We start from the raw sequence: 20,350 nt of genomic DNA on the forward strand, positions 1-20,350 counted from the left end.
TTTTATCAGACCTTTTTTTTACTTCATGTGGAAGGAGGGACCTTTTTTTTACTTCATGTTGTCGTAGAGATTTCGGAGGGTCTCATTCGATTAGAATTTGAAAGTATTGACGACCTTTTTAAAAGTCAAAAGTGATTGGAGGGTAACCACTTCCCCTCCTACACCCCATTTTGCTGCCGTCCAATGGCATCCGATAAAAATTTCCAGATATCCATTTTGTCAGAATAGTTAAAAGGTCCAATAACTATACATCTGGGGATGACATGGCCCCTCACGGGTCCTGGGACAAGGACCGTAAGTTATGCAATTTGTCAATTGTTAACAGGAGGTGTTATTACGAAAGGGGACGTGTTTGATCCTGGGTCTCCAAAGAGGCTATGAGTATTATGGTGAAACTTCCAGGAAATGTTGAGGGGGTGTTGAACTGAATCAAAGCACACTTTATGCATGCTAGTTGTCAAAAGGGTGTATCAAAAATATCCCAGGAACGGCTTAAAATATTAAGATGAAATTTTCAGGACATATCGAGGGGGGTGTTAAACTAATCAATAGGCACAATGTGGAAACTACTACTAGTAGCAATATTAATACTACCACTACCACTACTGCTAAGGCTAAGGTTATTAAGGTGATACTTTCAGGGAATGTTGAATTAAATCAAAACACTATGTACATGTATGTTGTAAAAAAAAGTATATCAGTATAATCTCAGAACGGCTTAGGGTTTTAGGTTAAAACTTTCATTGGATGTTGAACTAACCAAAGGGAAATGTGTGCATGATACTATTATTGCTGCTACGATTACTACTACTACTCTAGCTAAGGGTATTAAGGTGAACTTTTCAGGGAATTTTTAGTGGGATGTTGAACTTACTCGAAACACACTATGTGCATGCAGGTTGTCAAAATGGTGCATCAGCAATTTCTCAGAAATGCCTAAAAGTGTTAGGTTGAAACTTTTAGGGCATGTTGATGGGGGGGGGGGGCGTTGAACTAACCTAAAGGCACTATATGCATACTACTACTGCTAATACTGTTATTTCTATTACTGGTACTATTACTTAGGCTAAGGGTATTAAGTTGAAACTTTCAGAGAAAGTTGAGGGGAATGCTGAATTAGATCAGAACACATTATATGCATGCAAGTTGTCAAAAAAGTGTATCAGTAATGTGTCTGGAATGACTTAGGGTATTAAGTTAAAACTTTCAGAGCATGTTGAGTGGGATGGTGAACTAACCAAAGTGAAGTGTGTATGATACTACTATTTCTGCTACGACTACTACTAACACTCGGGCAAAGGGTATTAAGGTGAAACTTTCTGGAAATTTTGAGTGGAGTGTTGAACTTCCTCAGAACGAACTATGTGTATGAAGGTCTTCAAAATGGCATATCAGCAACTTCTCAGAAACTCCTTAGAGTGTTAAGTTGAAACTTTTAGGGAATGTTGAGGGGGATGTTGAACTAACCAAAAGGCACTATATCCATAATACTACTGCTAATACTATTATCACTACAACTATTACTGCTACTACTACTAAGGCTAAGGGTATTAAAGTGAAACTTTCAGAGAATGCTGAGGACACATAGTGTTTTTGTAATTAAATACAAAACACTATGTACATGCATGTTTTCAAAAAAGTGTACCAGTAATATGTCAGGAACGGCCTTGAGTATTAAGTTGAAACTTTCAGGATATGTTGGGGGTGCTGAACTTCATCAGAACACACTCTGTGGATGCAGGCTGTCAAAAAGACATATCAGCAATGTCTCAGAAACGACTTAGAGTGTTAAATTGAAACTTTTTGGCCATGTTGGGAGGGGGGATTGTTGAACGAAATCAAAACACACTGTCTACATGTAAGTAGTCCAAAAAGCTTATCAGTAATATATCAGGAACGGCTCAGGCATTAACTTGAAACTTTCAGGGCATGTTGAAGGGGCTTTTGGACTACCTAAATACACTATTTCAGTACTAGAACTGCTGCTACTACTACTTCTAAGACTGATGTTATAAGTTGAAACTTTCAAGGAATGTTAAGAGGAATGTTGAACTAGACAATAAACACCATGTGCATGCAGGGTGTCAAAAGGGCGTATCACCAATATCTTAGGAACGCCTTAGGGTACTAAATTGAAACATTCTGGATATTTTTAGAGGGATGTTGAGCTAACCAAAATATACAACTGCTACTACTGGTACTACTGCTACTTCTACAACTACTGCGACTATGACCACTTGCGCCCGTGCTACCTGTGACTGCGACTACGACAACTTTGACTAATTGTGACTGTGACTACTTGTGACTGTGACTGCTTACGACTAAGAATGTGACTAATTGTGGCTACAAGTACTTGTGATTACGACTTCTTGTGACTGCGATTGCGACTACTTGTGACTGTGACTGTTTACGACAGCGAAGATTTGTGACTGTGTCTCTTTACGACTGAGACTAATTACCTCTGTAACTGCAATTAGTTGTGGCTGTTACTACGACTGCGACAACTTGCAATTGCGACTACTTGTGACTGGAACTATTAGTAACTGCGAATACGTGTAGCTGCGGGTACTTCCAACTTTGACTACTTCTGACTGTGATTGCTTACTACTGCGACTATTTGCGACTGCGACAACTTGCAACTTCGACTACTTGCTACGGTGACTGCTTGCGATTGCGACTACTTGCAACTGAGACTACTTACGCCTGTGACTTCAATTAGTTGCGATTATGACTGCAACCACTTGCTGCGACTGCGATCATTTGTGATTGCGACTGCACTTACTCGTGATTGTGACTACTTGTAACCGTGACTGCAACTAGTTGCGATTGCGAATAATTTTGACTGCGACTAATTCCAACTGTGACTGCTTGTAATTGCAATTGTGACTACATGTGACTTCAACTACTTGTGATCGCCACTACTTGCCACTATGCGTGCAACTTTTTGAGACTGTGACTGCGACTACTACTTCTACTACTGCCATAGCGACTTTGACTGCGACTGTTAGTTCTACTGCTACGACTATTGGTACTACTACTAGAAGAACATCTAGCACTGCTACTACAACTATTCGACTACACCAAAAGAGTTTAATTTTATCCAGGTAGTCAAATGGCACATAGATGAGATATCCTAGTAACAGAAAGAGTATTAACTTGAAACTTTCCGGGAAGTTAAGGGGAACGTAAAATTGTATCAAAAGACACTACGTGTATCCAAATTGTCGAGGGTGTCAAAAGGGTGTTAAAATCTCTGTAACAGCTAAGAATATTACTTGGGAATGTTCAGGGTATGTTGTTTGGGAAGCTTAAATAAATCAAAAAACTTGTATCCATGGTTGTGAAAGGACGTATCTGCGATGACTAAGGAATGGCTTAGTTCATTAATTTAAAACTTCCTGTGTGCGTTGAAGGGGTATTGAACTAAATCAAGGTTTTCAAAAGGGCTTATCTGCGATATTTCAAGCAATGTCTAAGGGAATAAAGTTGAAACTTTTAGGGCATATTGTGGTCGATTGGCATTTGCATGTACTAATGGTTTAACATCAATGTGGGTCAGAATGGCTTCAGCCCTATAGAAGCCCAAGGAATATACAGATTTTAATCCATTTATTTGAATTATATTCCACATATCTATCCATCCAAAGTTCAATAGTACGACTTTCATCAAAATATATCGCAAAAGGTTGTACCAATGGCACATAGTGTTTTTGTAATTAAATACAAAAACACTATGTGCATGCATGTTTAAATAGCAGTATAAATTTTAAATAGCAGCATAAATAGAAAGCCAGAATCTTGATTCTGAAAAAGAAAAACTGAAAAAGCTTTACAAATAATCATTTTCTTAAGCAATAAAAATTAACTATGTCAATAAAATATGAACCGAAATTAATTTTTTTTAATACTTTATCCACGAAAGTAGTTTTTCAAAGAAAAGTAAAGAGCTACATTAAACCTAAGACAAGCGGAAATAATTTAAAATAATTATTCAAGTATAAAACGAGCATATTTATCTGTCAATGGATACTTTCACTAAATCTTTTCTGTAATCTTGGCTAAGATGATGATTTTTTTTTGAAAAAACAGTTTTTTTATGCTTCAGCAAATAAAAACTTGCAACTTAAAATAAGATTTGTTTTCAATAAAGCACACTTGAGTTTTCTGGTCTTCACAAGACATAGGGGCTTTATCCCTACTCCTGTTTGCGGTAGTTTTTGTTCGTTTTAAGTTTGATTTGATTATTTGTTGTAGTTTCTGTTCCTTTTGGGGTTTCGATCATTTACTGATAGAGATTCGTGTTCGTTTCCCTCTTGAAGTATTATTTTATTTTATTTCTGCTCGTCATAAGTTTAACGTAGCTCATTACTTTTCTTGAAAAACTTTTTTTTTGTGGGAAAAGTTTCTTTTAGTTAATTACTATAAAGAGAGTTAAGGATACCTCTACCAGCGACAGTTCTCACTGACATCAAGGGCACTCAAAGATTCAACCCTGAGGATTATTTTACCAATTTTTCTTCTTTTTCGTTTTCTTTTATCCAGAACACTATTTGCCCTCATTTTTCCTGTGATACAGTGCCCTTTCCAAGCTACTGGATTTAGTTCGTTGAGATATAATTGCTGTTATTGATGTCATTTTAGAAAAATTCTACATTCTTTTTTTGTTAATTCTGGAAAGGCTACGCTGATAATGTTGAAGCAGTAATTGAACATTTTAGATAGAGGAGAGAATTATTTTTTCTGTATGTTGGTATAATCGTCAGATGAGTAGCTCTGACTTCTGTCAAAAAAAAAAGAAAAAAAGTCGATCGGCTAAAAAGCAAAATATAATCAACTAAGGCAAGATAATAAAAAATAAGAAAGACCCGAAAAATATGAAGATGAGATCTGGTTTGGTACAATAGATAAAAAGTTTTGGAAATATGCGGAGGGATTGCCTCCACCTGGTGAACTCCTGATCTAACAGGAATCTTACTGAATACTCTGAACATGTAACACAGAATCAGAGTATTAGTGTCTATTTGGCCTAGAGAACACTAGGCCAGGAAGCGGCAACTTTTTACCGCTGTGTATAAATTAGTATAGTATCAAATAAATCAAGTTTATTGCACCTCTCTAACTACTGTCTAATAACTGTCTATTTTACATGAATTATTGTTTATGGACGGAATGTACTACCCTATGTCTGTAAATCCTTAGAAACTGAAAGAGTTTGCAAAAACTTTTTGTTGCTTTTAAACAAAATTTGCTGACGACAGAATGACCAAAAATGGCGCTTTTCTGTGACATAACCTATATTATTATTAATAATTAAAAAGGGCTTATTCGAATCATGATTCTATGATTCATTCGGATAAGCCTTCTGTCAGGAATACTATAATCAATCCGATACGGTCAGCCCTGGTGAAAAAATATCAATAAATAAAGAGCATTTCAGGAGTATCCTTCGTAGAATAATTTAAAAACTCCCTACTTTTTTAATAGATGACGGAAATCGTACTTTTGAGACTTTCAGTATTGGTGTATTTAGTGATATATTTTCCACCAAGATCATACACCCTTTTTGCTGTTTTTCCGCTCTTTTCAAAAATTTTTATAAATATTATATGATCAGTGACATATGATATCCCAATGCACTAAATATGATAGACAAAATTTAAAGGTGATCCATTTAGTGTGTATATCATCTTCAAGCTTTTTTGGTTACTTTTGATGGTTGCTCTTTACTTACCATCCATATTCATGACATTGAGCCATTGAATCATTGCAGTTAGTCTACAAACCTCATACCAGGCCTCACATATTTCATTATATTTTCAGAACTTCAGTTAAAGCTTCAGTCTTGTCCCTTGGAGATATTTCGTGACTGGCAGATTCTTTTAAAGAGGTTTTCTGCGTCGCCAGAAAGCATTAGACTTGCTGATGAACCAATTTTAGAGCTTCGGCGATCGGCTTTTCTGTCTCTCAAGGAGGAGGAGCAATTTTCTAGGTATTAGTTTATATAAACAAAATCTTCCTTACTGTACTACTGACTTTTCAAGTAGACCAACGTACACTATTAATTATAAGTGTGCACGGGGGGGATAAGGATATTTTACGTCTTAAACCGGTAGAGAAATCCCCGCCCTCAAGGCTATCTTTTGTAAAAAAAATTAAAAAAATTGGTAAAATTTTGAATGTGACCTAGAAAAACTGAAAAAGCAGGAAATCAACCCTCTCTTCGAGAAAAATCTTAACTTTCACTAAAGCCACTGGTAAAACTTAGGTGTAAAGAGCTAGGGATCAAAGGGAGGCCGTAGTCATCCATTCCGCTGCTAACGTGTAGCATTTCCTCCTGGTTCAAGTTTTAACTCTTTACTTTGACGCGCAAATAAACTTTCTAAATTTAACATCTGTTTATTTATATGTTCTTTCAAAAGGTAAATATACGAATCATGTGAAAACCAGAAAAAACGAAAAAATTTGATGATCGTGAAATATGCATGCTAGATGTCTTACATACTCTTTTAGCCGTCTATGGGGCCAAAGCTGTTGCTGCATGGCGTAAAATGACCAAAGATGGCGCCATGCTGTGGAATTATCTCTTTCGTTAGTGACATTGGCACTGTAACTCTAAAGCTAATTGATTAGGATCAAGTGTATTTGAAGGAAAGGGGGGGGGCGGAAGGGTCAAGGTTTAAGCCGTTATTTTTCTGGAGGCTCCGTCTATGTGTAGGTATGCAAAGAATCAACTGAAAGATCTTAGCTGTGTAAAAAATAAACACTGTTTAGATTTTAGTAAACTGTTCCTTCATAAATAGTTATTTCAATCAATTTAAGAAATTTACCAATGTGCGCAAATTCAATTTCTGTATATTTTTCATAGCTACTGTTTGTGGAAGGTAAATAGGTGCCGTGGGCGGTATGTTTATTTTTTGGAATTTTTGGGGACCAGAAGAGTTTTTTCTCCTAACATTTATTTAAGGTGTTTCGAATTCGGCGGTTTTTCATTGCCATTTACCTAGGTTAACAGTTGTATGCATGAATGCTAGATGATAGAAGAGGCTTTTCCTTGGCCTAAATCTGTTCGAATGAGTTAGTTGGAATGATCTGTGCCAAATAATCATCAAAATATAAATTGAACGCTTAATAAACATCTTAAAAGCCATTGTTATCTTGGCTAATGTTAACAACATTGTTATTTTGGTTTACCTGTTGTTAACAGGATATTAGCTTAGTGCTATTTTTAGCTCCGCCCAGGATACATCAGTTCTTGTTTAAGCTTACTTATTGGACATCGCCTATGACTATTGCTTGGGATAAATAATTCAAAACTAATTCTATTTTGAGTATATTTATTTTACACGCGATTATTTCATCTTGCATGCCTAGGTCAAAGAAATTTAATTCTTCAGAGGTGATGAAATACAGGTAATGGTACGGCTGTTAGTTCTTTGAAGGAGGGCTATGTTTTACAAGCAAAATTCATTCCTGTAATGTTTGTATCAGTAAAATTAAGCATAAAGGGCGGCAATTGGTTACAAATGTACCAAATACTGAAAAGAGTCATGTAAAAATATTTATTAAACTTTTAAAAAGCGCTTTGATCTTTAAATTCACGTAACAGACGATTTTTTTGTCATCCAAAAAAATCAAATATTCCAGAATAGAAGTTAAAGCTTGCCATATTTTGTAACTATTATTTTTGTTTCGATTATGCATTTCTACATGATTTTTTAATATTTATACGATTACGTATTTTTGTTATGATTACGTGTTTTGTTATGATTTATTTTCTTGTTATCCATAAAAGAAATCAAATTTTATAGACTAGAAATTAAAGCTTGCCATATTTTTTAACTTTTATTTTTTGTTACGTTAGTTACAATATTTTGTATCTATTTCATTATAATAAGTCTCTGCCTCTTGAGTTTAATCTTGATTTTGTCGCACGAAATTAAATTATAATTGTCTCAATCAGTTTTTCGCGAGTCGAATTAATATTATTATTGGCCAAAGGGGGAATAGTAAAGTGTAATAATGTACGTGTATCTCATGATGAATAAAGCTTACCATACCTTATGAATAAATGCACCTAAGGAATAAAATTCCCAAAATGATAAAAGTCTAGTTGAGGGATTTCTTGCTATCTTGAAAAGCAGCTGAGATAGGTAAATGAAACTTTCAAGAATTAATTTAGGGCATAAAATATACCCCGGGAAAGTGTTATCAAGCTACTATCTCTGCTTGTTTCTTCTCTCTGGGACATAGAAGATTGAATAGATGACAGGTCTATACCTGTCTGAATTTTGTTATTAAAAAATATATTTTAACAAATTTTGTTTTTTTATGTCTGTTTTTATTGGCTCTAGATTTTGAAAATGAATTTCAGCAGGATTTAAAGCCATATCAAGGGTTTCTTCCTAAACTTAAGATATAGATTTAGCCTACAAATCCATCATACACATATTATTCAGCATACACTTCAGATTAAAGCAAACTACCATTACGAGACTTCATTGGTGATAAAACAAAACGGAATTTGTCAGTCAGAATTTTAAGTCCCCCTCTGTTTCAAAGGTGGTATTATTTGTTTTGTTTTTAGGAGTCTTTCATAGATCGTTTTTACTATGGGATATTTAATTGTAATATGAAACAACATTTTTGTTTGTTAAGGCCACACGATACCTGAAAGAATCAGCCTGTCTCGTCCATTATAAAATTTTTCGGTTTGTGTGGCCAAACTATCTAGAATTAATTGGGCGGGTTTTACTATAACCTGTAGAGCATGGATAACAGATTTATATAAACGACAGAAACCTAAAAGCTGATACGTACTTTCTCGGGAATCTTACAATAACCATTTAACTTCCCCGTTTTGTGCTGAACATAGAGATATTTAGTTTTAAAGGAACCTATATCATCAGAAAGTGCGAATCTTGTTTTTTGGATTTAACTTAGCAGAATTTTCTTTTTAAAGCTTAGGAAGGGATAGTTCCTAAAAATGCTCTAGCATCCCTGTTCGGAAAACGCTTACAATCAGTTGAAAGGAATTATCATTTGGATATTTTAGCCACCTTGAAAGTTCCCTGTAGTGCCACCCGCTTTGATTGACAAACTCGCCGACAAAATGGAAGTAAAGTTTCCCTGTCTCTTCATATCAAATCACGAATTCTCGACAGCTTCCGATGATAGCTAGTACCCTGGGATAATTCGCTTATGGAACCTTTGTCTTTGAGACGACCAGCTGACGTTGAGGCCCGCAAAATGATTTTTAAGTTGTCGTATTGCCTTAAAACAAAATATTTTATAAAATAAAATTGTGTTCATGGTAAGAAAAAATACAAATATGATTACTTTTAGTGCCAAGGCCATGCCCCTTCGCTCTGAACCTGCTATGAGATAGATACGACTCATTGCAGTATATTAAGCATATATTGTAACTCAGTATCTGTAATTATTCAAAACTATCCTGAAACTGCTATCTGTGATTAAACTATTTATGGCTGTTTTCTTGGGTATAGCAGAAGCAGCTTAAGTGTATTTTTTTCTAGACATTCGGTTGTAAACAAATTCCTTTATTTGGAAGCAGAGCGTAACTTCATAAGAGGTCGTCTTCCATGTTCAGATCCAGATGTTTGTACCAGTCTTGGTGCTATTAGTGCCAAATTTCACTATGGTGGACAGGATATCTGGACCAATACTAATGAGTTAATCAGGTATGAATCAAATGTAGGAAAAAAGTGGATTAATTGACGTGAAAATATTATATTGTCCCATTTGCTTGTCACCAACGCTTGACCATACCCTTAATTTGTTTAAAGGGGTTATTTCATAAACTATGGAAACTGTTTTTCTTTTGTGTCTCACTTTTTTTAGGTTTATTTTTTACGTATATACCAAAAGTGTTCACTTTTATTTTTTAACTTAAGGAGGGGCGGGGGGGGGGGGGTAGGATGCTGACCCACCCCTGTACATCGCCTTTTTGACGGCCAAGCATGTGGCTGTATAAGGGGTTTCGTAATGCCAAGCATATTTTGGCTACTCAGAATGTAGTATATTTCGCAGCTTGTAAGTGTTATACCTACATCTTGAGTGATGGAAACTCAAGCTGGTTTTGCAACATATATTTGTTAATATATGAGTGGCAGTGCCACCTAAATTTGGGGTCTAATCCCCCACAAAGAAAACTTAAGTTATGACCGATGTTACCGCTTAACGTTTAATTGTTATTTTTTTTTTCTCATTTCTTGATCCTTCTTGGAAGCCATTTTATTTGAATTTAAAATTTCAAAAAATTAGAATGGAGTTCATGGAAACCCATTGACCGTTTTTCTAAAAGACACTTAATTGCCTACAAAAGGATTGTAAAAAGGTTTTGCGTGCAATCATACTTACCTAACCGTCATTTATAGGCCACCGTTTTAAATCTGTCTTGGGGGTTATTCAGATCATTTGTATATGGCCCCCTCTTCTCTTCTTGGGTTAGCCAATACTCCTGTAACTATTGTATAATTTTTGAAATGCAGTTTATAAAAAAAACTAAAAATATGAAGAATCAAAAAGGAAAGAAAGGATTTGGAGGTAGAAGCTACAAATTATATGCCGTACAACATATATTACTAAAGAAAGTTATTTTCCTGGTGTTAGAATTAAATTCGTAATTTTTTTTTTGCTAGTAATCATTTTTAACTTCAATTTCTAAAATTATTAAGGTCAATTTTCCTCCTTTTTTAATTTTTTCTTCTATATAATAGAAAAGTTAACTTCAGATCTTTTGGAGAGGGCTCTGAAGCAGTTAATAAAATGTCATACCTAAGGCCTTATAAACGGTTAGATAGACGAAACAAAATTGGTTAAAAACACTTTAGAATCGAATCATTCATTTTTAAGCTAATAGGATCTAATTATTTGTTAATACTTACATAGAATTGATGGAATCTATTCCCAGGAATAATTTTTGCTCGTGAGACAATCGCTAATTTTAAGAATTATCTAAGGCATGTCTTTTGGTTGGTTAAACAAAGAAAACTGAGCAGCCAGGTGTTGTTGCTTTAGGTCGAGGGCAAAATTTTAATGGTTTTGGAACTGCTCTTGCCTTGTTATTTTAGGTCAACCTTTGCTCAATTGTGAAGTGACAACCGACTAGATAAGTAGAAGCGCTTTTCACTTCTATGGAAAACCATAACTAAAATGTGTATGATACTACGCTTTAATAATAATAATAATAATTTATTTATTACCCACTATAAAAAAGAAGCGAAGTACATCAAGAACAAAAAAAAACAAAAACAAAACAAAAAAAAGCGAACTCGCTCGCTTAACAATTATTTACATAAAACGACGTAAAGTAGGGTGCGCAGTAAGACCTGCAGATAACGACAGCTTTTCCACAAGCACAATCACTTTTTGCTGTAAATCAGGGAGACCGAATCGTGATATTTGATGCTGGTTCCTGAACCACGGAGGGAGGCAGAAAAGGTACCAAGAAAATTTAAAATAATAAGTCCGGGTAGATTTCAGATCTTTAGGCTTCAGAATTGGAAGAAAACCAAATAAAAAAAGAATTGAATGATCGCAAAATGAAGAATATAATTTCCCAAGCGCTTTTCTAATGTACCTCCCTCTATTTGCAACAAATTTTGAATATCCTATCTGAATTTTTTTTTTGGGGCATTAGAAAATGTCAGAGCCCGAAGTGTTTTGAGATTATTAGTAATGTGAAGACCAAGCCACCGAAAAGAAGAGACACAGGAAATAGAGAAAAAACCACAGTTCAGAGGGAGACTGGCACTCGAATTAAATGAAGTATATTCGCACTTATCAACGTTCAACATAAGCCCAATCCGTCTGAACTGGTCTGAGATCCAGCTGACAGGATGTGAGAGCCGAGCCCTAGAACGACTGACAAGGAGAACATCGTCCGCATAAGCAAGATGCGAGACATCAATTCCATCAGAAATGAAAGTCGAAGGCAAAGATGAAAGGATAGGAGCGATACATAACTTAAAAATAGTTGGAGAAAGCACACCACCTTGACGGACCCCACACCGAAGAAACACCTTTGAATCAGAAACTACTCCATTACATTTTATCCAAATAAAAGAGTTAGAATACCAGTACTGTAACAAAACAACAATAGAAAGGTTAATACTGTTGGAAAAAAGGGAATAGAGTGCATGTGAGTGGACTATACTATCGAAAGCTTTCGAAAGATCAAGAGCCAGACATGAAGAGGAGATTTATCATTAACAGATTGCAACAGGAATTTTTGTTTTTATAACTATGTTGTTGTTTCTTTTGGTTATAAAATAGGTAGGGCTAGATTGGTATGCCCAACATGATTTAGTTAAAAATCAGTGTTCACAAATATAGGCTACCTCTTGCACCCTTTTTGTAAAGATCGGTGTTTTGATCTTCGACGCAATATGAAGGAAATACAAAAAGGGGAAGTTATAACATAACAGAATCGATATTTTGTTTGAGTTTTTATAAAAAAAAACAAAAAAAAAAACAATGTATGATTTCGCTGTGGGAGTTTAGCTGCCACAGATTGGATTATTTTCAGCAGACACAAATTTGAGTTTTCTTTCTTATCAGTTGCCGATAAATTTTTGCCCACTACATCGGAAAATTGATTCAATTGATAAACGTCAAGAAAAGTTACAAACCAGTTTGCTGTATCGATGGATTTTAGAAAATAACTCTCGGCCTAAAAGAAAGAGTGATTAGGAAGGGGTGTTTTTCCCCCATCGTGCTTTAGCGCAGCTTGGACGCCAAAGAACATAAACAGAATTTGAGTAATAACTATATGATGTATATGTTAACTAAAACATGAGTGATACAACTATTTTGCATACAAAAATACAAAAAGGGGAAGTTATAACATAACTAATCGATATTTTGTTTGAGTTTTTATAAAAAAAAAAAAAAAAAAAACAATGTATGATTTTGCTGTGGGAGTTTAGCTGCCACAGATTAGATTATTTTCAGCAGACACAAATTTGAGTTTTCTTTCTTATCAGTTGGCGATAAATTTTTTCCCACTACATCGGAAAATTGATTCAATTGATAAACGTCAAGAAAAGTTACAAACCAGTTTGCTGTATCGATGGATTTTAGAAAATAACTCTCGGCCTAAAAGAAAGAGCGATTAGGAAGGGGTGTTTTTCCCCCATCGTGCTTTAGCGCAGCTTGGACGCCAAAGAACATAAACAGAATTTGAGTAATAACTATATGATGTATATGTTAACTAAAACATGAGTGATACAACTATTTTGCATGACGAGGAAACCATGAACAGATCCTAAGATTGGTTACTAGACCCGCCGAACCCCCCCCCCCCCCTGAAGCTCTTCACGAAACGTACGCTCGTCCTCCATCCCAATCTGTTCAAAACCTCCCTCTTTACACCCTCTTAGGAAGTTCCCATTTACCTTATATCTTTCTTTATGACAATCTCACACCCCAACCGCGGACGACCTGCTTTCCTTTTAGCCGTTTACGATTGGTTGAAAAGGACAATCTTTGGCAATCGACCATCCTTCATCAGCAGGACGTGCCCTAGGCCTCTCAATCTTTCTCTCATTATAGCCCTGGAAAGGAGGATTGAACCATACTTTTCGTAGAGCCTACTGTTTGAAATAAGGTCTGCGGGGTACCCAAAACAGTGCGTAGGCAATTTCTCTGGAAAACATCTAGCAAATCATCCTCCGTTTTTCTGAGTGCCCATACTTCAGAACATATTTGACCACTGTCATAACTATAGAGTCCAATATTCTGATCTTGGTTTGCAGACTTGACTGTGTCTTGAGAGGGACTTGGTAGTGCTCAAATCATCTCCAGAAAACGTTTAAAAAATTACTGAACGGTATGGACGTTCGTTCATAAGGAATAAAGCAGGCTGCAAAGCCTGCTCACTTATGACTAGTTGAAGTATTTGGCGTTGTTGCGCAGCTTCTAATATGAATGTTTAAGAGAATAAATTACTTTTGAAGATATCAATGAATTCTCATAAAAATGAGCTGTAACGTAGGGAAATGTTGAACTAGAAGTCATTCAAGTGTTCTATAGGTACTTGTTTCTGTAGGATGAGTAACCAAGAATCGCTAGAAAAAAAGTTTTTGAATTTTATTATTTATAGTAGAGAACAGAAGGGGTGCATTTATTTGATGAACCTATTTTGATATCATACCTTGGTACCACTATTTACTACATAGCCTACCTATCAAAACTGCTCTTACTACTTCTACCACCAATAACTCACCGTAGCACCAAGCCGCCTGAGGCCCACACAGCTATGCTCGCTCCTCTTCCATCCCAATATATTCAAAGCCCCCCTCTTTACACCCTCTCAGGAAGTTCATATTTCCCTTAAATCTTTTTTGTGGCACCCTCCCACCCCAACCGCGGACGACCCTATACGTTTGGTCGAAATGGACTATCTTTGGCAAACTGTCATCTTTCATCCGCAGAACGTGCCCTAACCATTTCAACCTTTTTCTCATTTTAGCCCTAGAAAGCAGGACTGGACCGCAATTTTAAACTCCTCTCACCCTTCGCCATTGGTCATGCACACTTATACACACATGCGTCATTAGTCAAGAAATAAATCAAAGGAAGAAACATGACAGTTGGAAGTGAAAAGTGGAATTGTTTTATCATCAACAGGGCTGAGAGTGCTTTCAAGTTTTGCAAAAAAGTGTAAATAATTGATTCTTCTTGCTGACTACATTTACTTCTATTTTCTTATATGTTTTACAGTATTATGAAAAAATGTAGCGGAGTAGTGAAAAATCAAATGAAAAGATAAATGAACAGAATTTAAAAAATATTGGTAAAAAAGACAGACACTTTAAAAAATGTCAAAACAACAAAAATCACGACTCTCCAATGACCTGATTAGATCGTGGTAAGGCCGTAAAGTTAAAAAAGAAAATCTTTCTCAGAATTGCAAAAATTCACTTCAGAAAGTTTTAATTCTTTCATTGTTATGATAATTTGTCTGTTGGAAAGAAATGTCTATAGTCGAATCGTAGTTTTCAATGCTTTTTTTTTTCTTTCCACTGTCTTGACTAAATTAAACCCATTAATTTCTTTGTTTGTACATAGTACAATAACTATCTCCCTAAGCTAATGCCAAAAAGCTGATACCACTCAGAAATATTGAATAACATGTATGGTAAACTACTTCCCTTTGTAACTTGTCACCGCGTTAAGCCACCAAAATTGCACCCACGAGGCCCATACATACCTACCCAACGAGAGAGCTAAGTCAGTCAAAAGCTGACGCTCAACTAAGCTTGCAACAAGCCCTGGGCTCACATAAATTCGGTTTTTTGTTTTTAATAAATAAAGAAACTTCCCTTCAAAGGAATACTAAAATGAATCTCAACTTATTAACTCATTTTCTTTTATAATTTTGAATGCCTGATAATGTGTTCAGAATAAAAATGTAGATAAATTACCTAACCGGTTCTACACTCCTGCACTAGTTCACGCAAAAAACAGCGTGTTAATAGAAAGAACTGTCAATATAGAGTGAAATAGAATATGTTTATTCACTGCTGCTGCTACTACTACTAACGACTCACTGTAGCACCGAGCTGCCTGAGGCCAAAGCAGCTGCTTCCGCTCCGCCTCCATCCCAATATATTCAAAGCTTCCCTCTTTGTACCCTTCCAACAAGTCCCAAATTCCTTTGAATCCTTCCTTACGACTCCTTCCCACCCTGTTCAGCGAAAGCCTGTTTTTTGTTTGGCCCTAGCTGGTTGGCCGAAAAGGACGATCTTCGGCAATCTGTCATATTTCATCCAGAGAACGTGTCCTGGCCATCTCAGCCTTTTTCTCATTATAGCCCTAGAAAGTGGGATAGAACAACATTTTTTCACTGCTTACTGTTTTAAATATCGTCAAACAGATATTCAAAACAATCTGTAGACAATTTCTCTAGAAAATATCTGACAAATCCTCCTCCGTCTTTCGAAGCACACACGTTTCAGAAGCTTGACCATTTTAATCGCTGTAACTTCCGATATTCTAATCTTGGTTCGCAGACTTATCTTCCTATTCTTCCAAACTCTTCAACTGTGAAAAAACACCCTGGTCCTTAGCTATTCATTGTGTATTTACTGCTGTAGCTTTAAGTTAATATGAGCATGTCAGTCTTGAAAATAAAGAAATGGTTAGTGTGAGTTAATCTGTTGTAGCACAGCGGATTGATGCCCTGCTTGTCAATACGGAGCACCAGGGTTCGATCCTCGCTGCAGCAAGGTTATGCGACAAGCTTGCTGTTTCTCCGTGTAAAAACACCCAGCAACTGAAACGTCGACTCGATGCCTTATGCGCCAGCAATGGCTCAGGAGGATCTTTATCCTTTTATAGTGTGAGGAGCTACAAAAAAAACAGCACCAACAACAATCCAAAGTTCTAAGTACTATTTGAAGGTGAGCAAAATAAGAAATATGGAAAACGTCAAGCAACAAAAACCACTGATTTAAATGACCAATAAAATACTGAACAGAGGAACTACGGTATGTCTTTCTGTTGCCAAAGGAAAACTATTTACGTAAAAGTCAACTGCTTCCTTTCCAACTAGTGTATTATGATAGAATTTAGAATAGAATAGAATTGATTTGTGCTTAAAGCCCATAGGCCATGGCAAAAATATAAAAATTGAACAATTAGACAGAAATTACAAAAATCCTACCATAATCCTACAGAAACATAGCTCTATGATCCATAGCGAGACACAGAAATCGTGCCATACTTCCAAAACCTATAAAACATTCATCCGCGCACACTCCCGTCAGCCACTCAAAATTAAAATCTTCCCTTTCAAATACTTAAATTGTCCATTCATTCAGTTCTTCACATTCATACATCAAGACATATACACTTTCATTCAAGCCTCCACACATAGGACAAAAATATAAACCAGCCTTTGACCTTTCCCTACCGATAAACTTTTCTCTTTGGCCCAGTGGCAAACTATCACCCCTCATTTCAATTAATAACTTTATTTCATTTTTATTAAAACCCACCTTAAAAATAAAACTCGTTTCCAAGATACCTAGAAAAAAAAATATCTCTTCCAAGTTAGTGGCAAAGAATTTGGAAGAATTTGGCGGTAAAAGTTGGCCTGTAGGCATTAAAGTCCAAAGTCCATGGTAAGTTTATACCGTCTAACTTCCAGGGATGTCTGATTTTTATGTTGTCACCCATAATGGAATCTTCACTTCAAGGCCATATCCAAAGAGAAGTTAGGGGGTTTGAACCCCCCCCCCCCCGAAATGTTTGTCTGACTCGTAAAAACGTAACAAAAATGGACATAAACAAATTTTGTATGCGTTTTTTGAGGTTTTTTTGTGTAACCCCCCCCCCCTCGAGAAAAAAATTGAGTAAAACTCCCTCCGAAAAAAATTCTGGGTATGGCCTTGCTTCACTTATGGTTGACAACGAGTAAAATATCTCTGACTCCTCTTCTTCGACAAGCGCTACAAAATGTTGTAGTAATAAATATTTATAAGTCACTTTATCCTAGTTTAGCAGAGGCATTGTTCCTAGCTCAATGATACTAGGGTTCTGTGTATCTTTTGTTCATGGCATCTAACTTTTTTTTCAGATATACATATACCTGTAAAGGGACTGAGAATGCAATAGTAAATACACGCTGTTAAGGACCTTAGGAGTATTTACCTTCAATGATAGTATGAGAAAAGCCAACTAAGATTGTGTTAACATTCCGATATCTTTCTTTCCTAAGAAATATTAAGGATAATCTTAGTTCTTCCTTCTAGAAATATGCGAAAATAAAAAAACAAACGAGGCTTTTATGTGGTACACAAAGACAACATCTCTAGAATACTATTACTAAATACTTGCAATGGGGAAAGAATGAAATAAAATTCGGGGGGGAGGGGGAGGGGGGCACAACTGAATCTCTAAGCAGAATAAGAGGAAAGAGGAAGGTTTATCAATCTATCGGACTTAGGCTTTTTATGTTATTAGTCTTTGTGAATTCAACTAGAAGCGATTGACGACAGACATAAAACAAGAAAAAAAACGTACTGTATTCTCTATTGTTATGTTGGGAAAATTGGTTTGTACCCACCCCCCTTCCAACATAAAATTCGAAGCCTCCACCCCCCCCCCCTGCCACTTTCTGACACAAAATTAAAAGCCTGCCTCTCCTACAAAAAAAAAATTCAAACTGTTAACAGTTTCAAATCGATCTCCAATCGCGAGACAAAATAGTGTAGACTTACCAAAGCTAAAAGTTCAAAATAACTTTGAATTTCAAAATGTCAACCAAGAAAAAACACCTCTCATTAAATTTTCATCCATCCACATGCATTAAATAATCTAATATTGATCTCTACAAACGCAACTTTTAGCAAAAAAGGAATATATTTTTTTCTTTATTTTGCTTTTAGCCATCAGGAAAAAATAAATCTCTGGGTGGGCTTGAACCCGTAAACCTGAGATTGGGAGTATGATGATTTACACCCTTATTGTGTTAATATACAAAAATCAACGGGGTTTTCTCTACAGCTATAAACACTTACCAGTCATATACAGTAAGATATTTGCCTAGCTCATAATCTCAACCTGTTGATATTGATGTAAGATTCGTTTCTTCCCCAGGTCTCATTTAGAGCATCTGTTACCAAGGCAATTAAGACAAGCCTCTTGGTCATGGTTTAACTTCAAGAGCGCCGGGAAAAATTCACCTGAAGCAAGGCTTATTGAAAAGTATCGAGAAATCCCTTTAACCAAAGAAGACAGATTAGTTAGCAAGTACTTGGAGCTTTCTAGGTTCTATCCCTTCTATGGGTAAGATTTGGTTCGTTTTTCATGTCTCTCAAAAACAATAATTTCCTAAAGAACGTATGACATCGTGGAAACATGTCATAAAAAAGTTAGCTTTGAAGGAAGTAAATTGGTACCATTTTTTGCTATTTTTGTATTTTTACTATGGAGAACGTTACCCTTGTACCCCTCGTACCTTGTACAAGGGGCTACCCTTGTACTTCGTTACCTTGAACATTACCCCTGTATTGTGGTCGTGTAGTTTTCACTTTTCATTAATATTAGCGTAACAGTTTCGTGGGAAATTAGTTCTGATCCGTTTTGTTTACCTTGAGAGATAGCAAATCTCTCTTATTAGCTAACTATAATACCTGGGAAGTATTCTTATCAGACGTTTTATGTTTGTTTTTTTTTCATCGTCCACCATCTGACACTAATTTTTTTTTTTTTTTTCTGGGGGAAAATTTTGTTGTTTTTGAAAAAAAAAGTCAAACTGATTATAAAGCATTTCTATCAAAATTAAACGTGTAATCATATCGCTTGTAGCAATCACATATTTTTTTCCTACTATTTTTTTAAGTTCTTCATGTTGTAATTTTGGTGGTTTGAGATAATATAAATTTCAAAAAACGATTGCAAGTATTGTGGCACTAACAAAAACTGAGTCACGTTTTTAATTTACAATGCATAGTTGCATTAGAAAAACTTCATAAATATTTTTGTTTTAATTTTAGAAAGCCTAATTTTCAATAAAAAAATTGAAATATTAATGGAAAATTTTTCTTCGCTGAAAAAAATGAACATTTAGATTTGAAATTTTTATGGAAAATTCGATGAGGGTAAACCACCCACTAATAGCTATTAGAAATAAGCAAAATTTTATTCCCAAGCGTATCAAATTTGCATTAAAATTTTGATTTGTGATAGTGCTGTAGTTGAGTTGTATTCTTAATGTTATGAAGCACAAATGCATTTGGAAACGGGAAGATTCTTATGGTACCAGGGATGCGAATTTTTGACGACGGCTGTGATTCTTTATTTTGTATCTATGATAATACAAACATGTATATTTATTAAAATAAAGTATTTGGTGGAGGGCAGATAAGCCCTCCCCCTATTGGTGCCCTGTGTGGCACTAAGTTCTACTGACATGAAGGCTAAGTTCTCCTTTTACTAGACACTAAATTTTGCTATTTAAACCATTGCCCATGCTTCTCTTTTCCCCACAAAATTGTTAATGGTGTCATTATTGTGCTTGCAGTCTACTAAAAATCAGAATTTTCTCGGCTTGTTAAGACACCTTCACCGACATTTGGAGTTTAATAGTATGAAGTTTGTGAGTGTGTATGATGGGTTTTAGTTCTTGAAAAGAAATTATGCGAACACTAGTTGAGATTAAAAAAAATGAATTAAAAAAACTGGCTGGTTTTGGTAGGGAAGAAGTTTCATTTTTTTATCTTATACTGGTAAACCTGGTATTCCTATTTGCTTTACCATGCGGTAAAAGATGGATAAAAGTATGTCAATTGTTAATTGTGATTACTCTTGTACCATGCCAAAT

At 35.6% G+C, this 20,350-nt stretch overlaps 1 protein-coding gene across 3 annotated transcripts in view; it reads left to right on the forward strand.

Annotated features, from left to right (window-relative positions):
- Bili (FERM domain-containing protein 8 Bili) overlaps positions 1–20,350 on the forward strand; it is a 67,879-nt gene that overhangs the window by 24,313 nt on the left and 23,216 nt on the right. For all 3 annotated transcript variants that reach the window (XR_016142011.1, XM_089092614.1, XM_089092613.1), the window contains exons 4-6: positions 5,821–5,989; positions 9,534–9,698; positions 18,625–18,813. Coding sequence is in view for 2 of the 3 variants with exons in the window: in XM_089092614.1 (XP_088948740.1) it covers positions 5,821–5,989; positions 9,534–9,698; positions 18,625–18,813 (523 nt within the window). In the remaining variant the exon portion in view is untranslated. The remainder of the gene's footprint in view (positions 1–5,820; positions 5,990–9,533; positions 9,699–18,624; positions 18,814–20,350) is intronic.

The sequence above is a fragment of the Artemia sp. Qi Xiang Cuo genome, chromosome 7, assembly GCF_049724085.1.
Source record: "Artemia sp. Qi Xiang Cuo chromosome 7, ASM4972408v1, whole genome shotgun sequence".
Classification (NCBI taxonomy): domain Eukaryota; kingdom Metazoa; phylum Arthropoda; class Branchiopoda; order Anostraca; family Artemiidae; genus Artemia; species Artemia sp. Qi Xiang Cuo.